The sequence below is a fragment of the Sardina pilchardus genome, chromosome 10 (assembly GCF_963854185.1).
Source record: "Sardina pilchardus chromosome 10, fSarPil1.1, whole genome shotgun sequence".
NCBI classification, from domain to species: domain Eukaryota; kingdom Metazoa; phylum Chordata; class Actinopteri; order Clupeiformes; family Clupeidae; genus Sardina; species Sardina pilchardus.
In genome coordinates this window covers 30,144,843-30,154,791 of record NC_085003.1, presented here as the reverse complement: position 1 = coordinate 30,154,791, position 9,949 = coordinate 30,144,843, and the positions used below count along the sequence as shown (strand labels likewise).

Sequence of the window (9,949 nt, the reverse complement as noted above, 5' to 3'; positions counted from 1 at the left end):
TTTGTAGGGCTTTTGATGGTGGTTATTACACTCTTGTTAAGTACCTATCACAAAAAAAACTGGGTAAAAAAAATAATTTCAATCATTTTTTGAGAGTTTTGTTAGCTGGGGTCAAATTGACCCCAAGGATAACGAACATCGGTAAGATTTGAGGACAACATGAGGGTTAAATAATGAACAAATGAGTAAGATAAATTAAATAATAAACAACAACAACAACAACAACAACAAAAAAACCCTTGTGCTGATATTTACAATAATTATGATGTGTGGTCTTGCTTTAAATGCAGCAACGGTTTCAGCTTTGTTTTGTCTGGCAATATATTAGGAATGTGTCATACAAGCTTGTGTGTTTTTTAACGTTTCTCCCTCCATCTACGTGATTGTCAGAGATTCCTACTGCTGGTGTATTTTATTATTATTATTATTATTATTTGTTTATGTGCACTATAGAGCAATTACCACCTACACAAAAATAATTTCACCCTGCAATGAAAGCCACATAATTGCCATGAGCTTTGACTTCCACCAAGGCAAAGCTTGATGGGCATACCCTCCAGTAACCTTTTCAGGTGCTGCATAATATGGTCAGTCAGACAGACACAAGGCTGTGTGTGTGTGTGTGTGTGTGTGTGTGTGTGTGTGTGTCTGTAAGAATAAGAAAAAGGCATGGGTGTGACTGACAGTCTTGATGAGTCTAAATATTGATATGAGGATATTTATGCACACAGAAAACAAATAGTGAGCTTAACTTTGACTTAAAACACTTTGATGTCGAATTTCAACAGGAGAATCTGCGCTGAAGAGAACACACAATACCGGCACTCTTTTCTGGTTGTGAGACTATTCCACAAAGTCTGATATGGTCTAACAGCTTCGTAACCCTTCGCCAGGTGAGATTCCATTTTCCCACAATCCTCTGCGTTTCACTCTCTGCTGGGGACAGGTCCCCTCTCAAGGGCAAGTGTCTCTTCCAACACCTTCCTCTCCTCACTCTTTGGCTCCCGACATCCAGCACAGTATATAGCTCAGCTCAGGTGAACATCATAAATTTATCACTTCATCTTAACTTTATTTCTCACCTCATTAGTTTCTAGGACATCAGGCAGCTGGGGAATAACCAAAATAAAAAAGAGGAAATAAACCCCCCTCAAAAAAAAGTCTTTGGAAGAAGAGGGTGTCCTTTGAGACTCAAAACGCAATTTCACAGTCAACTTGAACTGATATATTTTACACAACAATACGCTGAAAACAGTTCCCCACTCCCATTTGGAAGCAGTTCTCCTTCATAGTGCGCTAGGGACGGCCTTTTAAGAGGAGCCGGCGGTTTTGGCAGGGGGCGAAAATGGATCTTTTTGAAACTCAATTGCAAATGCCATGTACCTCTTCGGGTCCCGACCCCAATAAAATCACTTACCTCGATTCACTTGACTTTTCCCAAATGTTATTACTGCACTTTAAGGCAGGGCTGCCGATATCCATCAAGCAGCAAGCAGAGCTGTGTTCTGCTGAGCGGCACTTCTTAACTTGTTGAGCTGTGGAGAGAAGGAATGGGGCTACCGCGCCAGGTAAAGGCCAATCTGTTTTATATGCTGCCCTCAATGCCGCCTGGCACCGTTGGTTAGCACAAACATGCAAGCACACACACACACACACACACACACACACACACACACACACACACACACACACACACACACACACACACACACAATACCAAGACAGAAAAAAAAATCATAGACTCAGTCACTCACTCAGTCACTCACACATACAGACACACCCATAGAAAAACACACAGACTTATGTTATACACATACACATACACACACACACACTTTACAAATTTAGAATTGAATCAAGGCACTAACAAAAATACGATATAAATATTAAAACATTTATTGTTCTGAAGTATTATCATAAATTATCATTATCATTATTTTTCATTTCTCATTATCTCCTCTGGCATCCTGCTCACGAGGATGCAAAGGCTGACGAGATGAGATGTGATGCATGGTCTGCTTCTTCCTATACAGTGAGTGAGTGGGACTGTGACAGCAGTAGAAATCCCACGTCTTACTTTGAGAAGAGGCTGCCTTGGGTACGAGGCGAGAACAAAAACAAAACAAAACAAGAAAAAACCAGAGCAGCCTCGTTTCACTGAGTGTGTTAGGGAGCGGAGCACAAGCAGCCTTCACATCACAGAACACACACACCCAGGGGAGATGGGCACACTCCTAACGTCAGTCAACACTCACTCCCATGAGGGAGGCAGTGTATGGCACAATTCAGAGAGGCGTTTGTGATCTATACACCGGCAGTGCAATTAGATTAATTATATGTTAATGCGTGTGACACTCTGTGTCTGCATATTTTTCTGTTTGTGTGAATGGATACGTGTTGGGTCTTGGGGCATATGTGCGTGTATGTGTGCGTGTGTGCGTCTATGGATATGTATTCGAATCTGGGTGCAAGTCTGTGTGTGTGTGTGTGTGTGTGTGTGTGTGTGTGTGTGTGTGTGTGTGTGTGTGTGTGTGTTTCTCAGCATTGCTCAGAGTTTGCTGTTCTGCTGGAACTGCGCCACCAGCGCGAGCACCTGATCCGAGGCCGACACCGTTTTGCTCTGCAGGTAGGTGGCGCTGTTGGCCGCCGTCTCGGACAGGAAGTAGCGGTAGTTGACCATGATGCCGCAGGAGTTGGCCACGCCGCGCGGGCTGGTGTCGGCCTGCCAGTTGAGCCGCCACATGGTGGCGCCGTTCTGCAGGTGGAAGTTGGCCACGGGGTTGATGGCGTAGCCGCGGCGCTTCTCGCCGTACAGGTACCAGGCGCAGAGGCGCATCAGCGCCGGCTCCAGGGCGCGGGTCAGCCGCTCCGAGCGCGACCAGTCGCCGGACGCCAGCAGCCGACGCAGGGCCTCCACCGCGGGGGGCCCGGGGCCCACGCCCGCCGCCTCCTCCACCTCACGCCACTCAAACTCCGACAGCAGCTCGGTCACGCCGCCGCCGCCACCACCCCCACCGCCGCCGCCTCGACCCTCGACCTTACGGCTGGGACCCAGCGAGCCCTGCAGCCAGGACGTAAAGCCAGGGATGGGAGACAGACTGGAGAACTGGGACATGTGTGGGAACTCACTCTGAAGAAGAGAGAGAGGGAGAGAGAGAGAGAGATTATTATTATTATTATTATTATTATTATCTGTGTTATTATTATTTTATTGAATGCTTTGGCAACACTGTACAATTTTACATTGATGCCAATAAAGCTTATTGAATTGCAATTGAATTGAATTGAATTGAATTGAATTGAATTCAGAGGGGAGGGGGCATGGAGAGATAAGGATGGAGAGAGACAGAGAATGAGATGGAGTGAAGGGGGTTGAGAAAGAGAGAGGGAGAGAAGTGAAAGAAAGATGGAGAGAGAGAAAAAGAGGGAAAGAGATTGACAGAGACATGGAGGGTGGGAGAGATAACAGTGGGGATAGGGAAAGAGGAATGAGAAAGAGAGAGAAAGAGAGAGAAAGAGTGAGGGAACCTTAGAGAGCATTAGTTGTGGCCCTCACAATAGATGTGCTTGCAGAGGAGCCTTGAGGACACCAGAAATAGTGTGAGTGCAGTGCTTCCCCTAGAATGTGTTCCAGCAGTGGTGCTGGGGTCCATCAAGACACGCAGAAAGACAAACATGGAGACAAATAGATGTGAATGCGCACAAACGCACACACACACACACACACACACACACACACACACACACACACACACACACACACACACACATACACACACACACACACACACACGCAAGCAGAAAGACACACATGGAGACAGAAAGATGTGAGTACGCACACACACACATACACACACATACACACACACACACACACACACACACACACACACATACACACACACATACACACACACACACACACACACACACACACACACACACAGGAGGATAAGCTCTCATTAAAGCCCTGAGGGTGTGTGTTTTTCCACTTCTGCAGTAACCCAGAGAAACAGCGCAACAACAGAAAAAAAAAACATAAAAATCCACCAATCCTCCTGCATCCATGAAACCTTGGAGATAATGTAGCACTGCTTCACAGAAACAGAACATCTTCTCCCCCTTCTACTTCCATATTCTTCTCCTTCTTTCATTGCCTTTTCCTTTTCTGATCCATTCTTCTACCACCCCACTCTCAAATTCTTGCTCCCTCTTTCCCTTCCTCCCTCTCCTCCTCCATCTCTCTCTCTCTCTCTCTCTCTCTCTCTCTCTCTCTCTCCCTCCCTCCCTCCATATGCCACCCTTTCTCTCCACTTCAGCTCCCTTTCTTCTTTCTTCTTTCTTGATTTCTTACAGTAACCCCCCTCTCCCTCCCCCTCTCCCTCCCCCTCTCCATCCCTCCGTCCCCCCCCCCTCCATCTTCTTGCTCTCTGGGCGTCTGGTCTGGAGCGGAGCCCACTTGTGTTCCCCTCGTCAGCGCTGGCTAATGGTGGACGTGAGGCCGTCCACGCCGCTTTGTTCGGAGGAAGGCGAGCTGGACAGGCATCAGAGGAAAAGCCTTCTCTTCTCTCACCCCCCCCCCCCCCCCCCCCCCAACAAACCAGACGTGTCAGGGCCGCCCGGGCCTCCAAGGGCTTAGCCCAACTTTCATGCCCCAGCACTCCATCATTCTCTCTCTCTCTCACTCTCTCTCTCTCTCTCTCTTTCTCCCTCCCTCCCCTTCTCCCTCTCGCTTCTTCAGTCTTAGACAGCCTCTCTCTCTCTCTCCCTCTCTCTCTCTCTATCCCTCTCTCTCTCTATCTTGCTCTTTCTCTATCCCTCTGCCTCTCTCTCTCTATCCTTCTCTCTCTCTCTCTATCCTTCTCTCTCTCTCTCTCCCTCTCTCTCTCTCTCTCTCACTGGCTGAGAGGGGGATCTGAGGATAGCCATGTCAGAAGGACGCACTTCTCATTCATCAGTTCAATTTACTGTAAGGCCTTGGTCAGCAGGCTTAGCACAAGTTGTGCAGCTGGGAGAGGGGGATGGAGAGAGAGAGAGAGATGGCGATGGAGGGAGAGGGAGGGAGGGAGGGAGGGGAGAAGAAGACTAAAAAGCCCCCTTGAGTTTAATGCTGAAAGACAAGCGGACCCTCCTCCTTCCTCTTAAATCACAGCGTGACCTTTTTTTCACTTCCCCACTCGTTCTTTCCTCTCATCTATCCATCACTGCTGTGGTCCCTCGGTGGCAGAGTGAGTCACCTTCACCCTTTCCTTCTCACACACACACACACACACACACACACACACACACACTCTCCCTCTCTCGTCTTTTTCACACTCTTCTGACTCCACTTGCACTCTGTGACCCTGAACATCACACTGTCTCTAGAGGCTGTCTGCTGAGGGATGGTGCTGAACTTCAGAGCAGAGGGATCTCACTTTTCATCACCTCTCCAGCCTACAAACATCACTGGCGATGGGATACACTTGGCCAGTCTGACCGACAAAAACATACGCCAGTAGAGGAAACTCAATGAGAGGCTTTTACTGGACATGACCAACAGGCTAAAACAACAGTCTGATATTATGTTCACCTTTAAGATATTACATTCCCCATATGATGATAGTAGGCACGACTACTCTGTAAACATGGACAGAAAGAGGGCATTATGCTTCAGGTGGGAAGGAATCTAAAGGGAAATTAATGTAAACATCACCACATAATTGATACAGGATAACGCATCAGCACAAGTAGTTTATTTTAAAACAGCTATTTTTCCATTACAAACCCCAGTCCTTCCAAAACCCTCATCCACTCATAAGCCCAGATGGCTGACTCCCCCCACAAACGCCATCTACCCCACCCTCAGCCACTCAACATCAGTCACTCTCCTCCTGTGGATTTCATATCAAGGGTGACATGGAACACTAGAATCAATCTAGAATCAAAGTGCTGATCTTGGGGAAAAGAGAAAGAGAGAGAGAGAGAGAGAGAGAGAGAGAGAGAGAGAGAGAGAGAGAGAGAGAGAGGGAGAGAGAGAGAGATACAGAGAGAGATACAGAGAGGGAGAGAGAGAACCCAATCAGCAGCGAGGGCTCTTGATGGCGTTTTGCCTTCATGACAGAAGCCTGCCTGTGTCTGATCCCTGAATGGGCTCCAGTGGGGGGGAGGAGGAGGAGGGGGGGGGGAGGAGGAGGAGGAGGGGGGGGGGGGGGGTCCTCCACACCCCTGAGGATGAGGAGCTCTGCTTGTTGTGCTTTTCTTTTCTTTTCATTAGGATTTCATTTCATAAGTGGAAGCACAGCTCTCCAACACAGCAGCGCTTTTCCCCTCAAACCACTTTCTGTGTCCCCCAGCCCCCTTTCTCTCTCTCTCTTGCTCTCTCTCTCTCTCTCTCTCTCTCTCTCTCACACACACACACACACACACACACACACACACACACACATATATACAGACACACACACACACACACACAAATAATGTCCCTCTGCTCTTCTCTCACAATAAGATTGGAGGTGACAGCTGCAATTTCATCATTTCATTTTATGTGCTCTCTCTTTCTCTCTCTCTCTCTTTTCACATTTTCCCTCACTCTCTTTCTGTAAGTGTCGTCTTCACAACACCTCCCTGCTATTCCATTTTGTCCCCATCACTTTTACACTCTCACACACACACACACAAATCTCTTCACATATACAAGTCAGTTGCACACCCATCCGTCCCCCCAACAACAAGCATCACACACACAAAAGCTAGAGCTACAGGAGATACACCACCACCACACACACACACACACACACACACACACACACACACACACACACACACACACACACACACACACACACACACACACACACAGATAACCGGAGCTGACAGAGCAAGCCATAATTAAGAGTAAACATTGGGCTTACACGCTAACCATTAGGAACACCAAAATACAACCGCTTCGTGATCTCTTTAAAGAACAACATGAGGAGAGGAAGAAAGAGAGAAGGAAAGAAAGAACAAAAGAAAGAGAAAGAAAAATAGAAAGAAAGAAAGAAAGGGCCTATGTATTTCCACCCCATTCCCATAACCGTAAGATCCACCTAGCACAGCCAGCCTTGAGCTCAGCACCAGAGCCAGTGTTTGCACACCGCTCGGCTGAAGGGCTGTGTGCACATAAGGAAATGCTGCCGGGGGAGCAGGAGAAGGTCAGCTTAAAAAAGCAAGTGGATTGAGCAGACCCCTGCGTGCTCACCGTGGGATAAAACAAACTGTAGAGCTGATAAAACCAGCTGGCCGCTGCTCAACAGACACACACACACACACACACACACACACACACACACACACACGCACCCTTTGGCTAAAAGAGTTCCCATCACTAGGCATTAGCCCACAAAACTAGCATTTGCAAACTAACTTAACAAGGCCAGAGAAGGGCCTGTGGAGATACAGTTAAACTATCAGCGCAGGAAAAGACCTCACAGACCTTACAGCCTCTCCTTTGGCTGTTGAGGAAAAATGAGTGCCGAGAAAGCTGTCTTGAAAGCCAGCCTTGGTGCACTCGCTGGCACTGGACCCGAATGAAGGGAGACAGAGGAGGAGAGGAGAGACAGAGAGAAAGATAAAGAGAGAGAAAAAGATAAAGAGAGATAAAGAGAGAGAGAGAGAGGAGAGAGAGAGAGAGAGAGAGAGAGAGAGAGAGAGAGAGAGGGAGGGGGAGAGAGAGAGAAGAGAAAGAAGTGCTGGTGGGCTGAAGGCCTTCTGGCCTGAGTGGGTGAGTGAGTGTGTTCACCCCTGTTCTCTTACCCGCAAGCCAGCACAGGCGAGCGGCAGATCTGATGTTGAGTTGGCACTGTACAAGGCGAGCTGACACACACACACACACACACACACACACACACACACACACATACAGCAGAGGGACATCTCTGGAGTGTTAGTGATGGTGAAGATGGTAGGGGTCTGTTAAAGGCCAGTGAGCTGTATTCTTTTTCTTTCCTCTCTATTTCTCTCTTTCTCTATCTCTCTCTCACACACACACACACACACACACACACACACACACACACACAGTCAGGGCTTCTAAGAACCACCTCCATCACCTTGGAGTGCTCTCTCGGCATGCTGGACAGGATGCTCCTCTGTCTGTGCGGATCTGTGTGGGTGACTGTGAGTCGGAGAGGCAGAGGGCGTGAGTCAAAGACCGACAGACAGGCGGGAGGGTGGGGGCAGAGCAAATATGCCCAAGAGAGAAAGATAAACAAATAAATGTAAAAAAAATGAGAAGGAGAGAGGGAGGCAGTGTGTGTGTGTGTATTATGGTGCAAATATCTAAAACGTTAAGGGAGTGAGGATTTCACAGACTCTTGTTTTTATCTAAAGTGACAGGAGAGGGCCACAACGTTGGGACAATTTGATTCTCATGTGATGATGTCACCATAGCTCCATCACTGCCTCCAACGAATGAGTTGGTGTGTTGCACAGGAAGAGAGAGATGTAGAGTCTACGACGTCTATTTCAACGGTATCAACCTTGTGAGTTGGTGTATTGCACAGGAAGAGAGAGATGTAGAGTCTACGTCTATTTCAACGGTATCAACCTTGTGAGTTGGTGTATCACACAGAAAGAGAGCCATGTAGAGTCTATGTGTATTTCAGTGGTATCATGGTGTAATGTCAACTTGTGAGTTCGTATATTGCACAGAAAGAGAGAGAGATGTAGAGTGTGTGTGTGACATGTAATTCAAAGCAAAGGTATCATGCTGTAATGTCACCTTGTGTTGGCTTATTACACAGAAAGAGAAGGATGTACACTAGTGTACGGGTATGTGTATTTCAACGGTGTAATGTCACTTAGTGAGTTGGTGTATGGCAAGCACTGTAGGTGTGTATTGTCAGCCATGCTGGGTTCTCGGGCCCCCTCACCTGGAGCTCGCGCACCACCCTCTTGATGAGGTAGTTGCCCAGGTCCACCCCCTGCAGGCCCGGCTGGGTGGAGGAGATGGAGTAGAAGATGGCGGCATGGATCTTACTCGCGTCCTCCTCCGCATCCACCGTGGCCAAGTCTCGCACTATAGACTGAGGAAGAGGAGGAAGAGGAGGAAGAGGGGGAGAATAGAATTGAAGCTTTACTTGTACAGTGTATTTACACAATGAGATTCATGGTGCCACCCTTTAACAGTGCTTTTAAAACTAATGAATAATTAATAAATACGTAACAGACAAACACCCCCCATCCCCGACATACATTTCACTCTCTCTTCTCTCTCTCTCTCTCTCTCTCTCTCTTTCTGTCACACACACACACACACACACACACACACACACACACACACACACACACACACACACACACACACACACACACACACACACACACACACACACACACACATAAAACAGCACATGTCAAATAAAACAGCACAGAAAATTACACATGTACATATACCCCCAGACATGTAAAATAGCAGCAAGTTTCATCAAAAGAAAGAAATACAAGAAATAATGTCCAGAGGTAATGTGGTTGGTCATTACATGGGGATAGGGGATTGCCTGGGGTGGGAAATGGCCATTTTTCCCCACAGGGTTATTGTCTGTTCAGGGGAAAAAGCTGTGTGTGAGCCTGGCAGTGCATGCCAGAGGAGAGCAGGTTGAACAGGTGGTGTGCAGGGTGGGCAGCATCTCTGAGAACCGATCTGGTCCGGTCGAGGCAGCGGGAGTTGGCGAGCTCGTCTGCTGCCGAACATCCCCCATACCATGCTACAGTATGATGCAAAAGGTGAATATGCTTTCAGTGATTGACTGGTAGAAGGACACCAGCAGCTTCTGGTCAAGATGTTTTTTTCTCCTGAGAATTCTCGGGAAGTATAGTCGCTGCTGGGCCTTCTTAGTTATCGCTTTAGCGTTTGTGGAGGTAGAGGAGAAGAGGAGGAAAACAGGAAGGAAGGAGCGACGGAATGAAAAAAACGTTCTTAACT

The 9,949-nt window shown here is 47.7% G+C and overlaps 1 protein-coding gene across 1 annotated transcript in view; it reads right to left on the bottom strand.

Annotated features, from left to right (window-relative positions):
* Positions 1-1,880: 1,880 nt before the first annotated feature.
* The window catches only part of mlycd (malonyl-CoA decarboxylase), a 15,556-nt gene continuing 7,487 nt past the window's right edge, over positions 1,881-9,949 (bottom strand). The window contains exons 4-5 of the mRNA XM_062547619.1: positions 8,898-9,050; positions 1,881-3,130 (exon numbers count right to left, since the gene is read on the bottom strand). Of these exons, the coding sequence (XP_062403603.1) occupies positions 2,549-3,130; positions 8,898-9,050 (735 nt within the window). The 3' untranslated portion in view covers positions 1,881-2,548. The remainder of the gene's footprint in view (positions 3,131-8,897; positions 9,051-9,949) is intronic.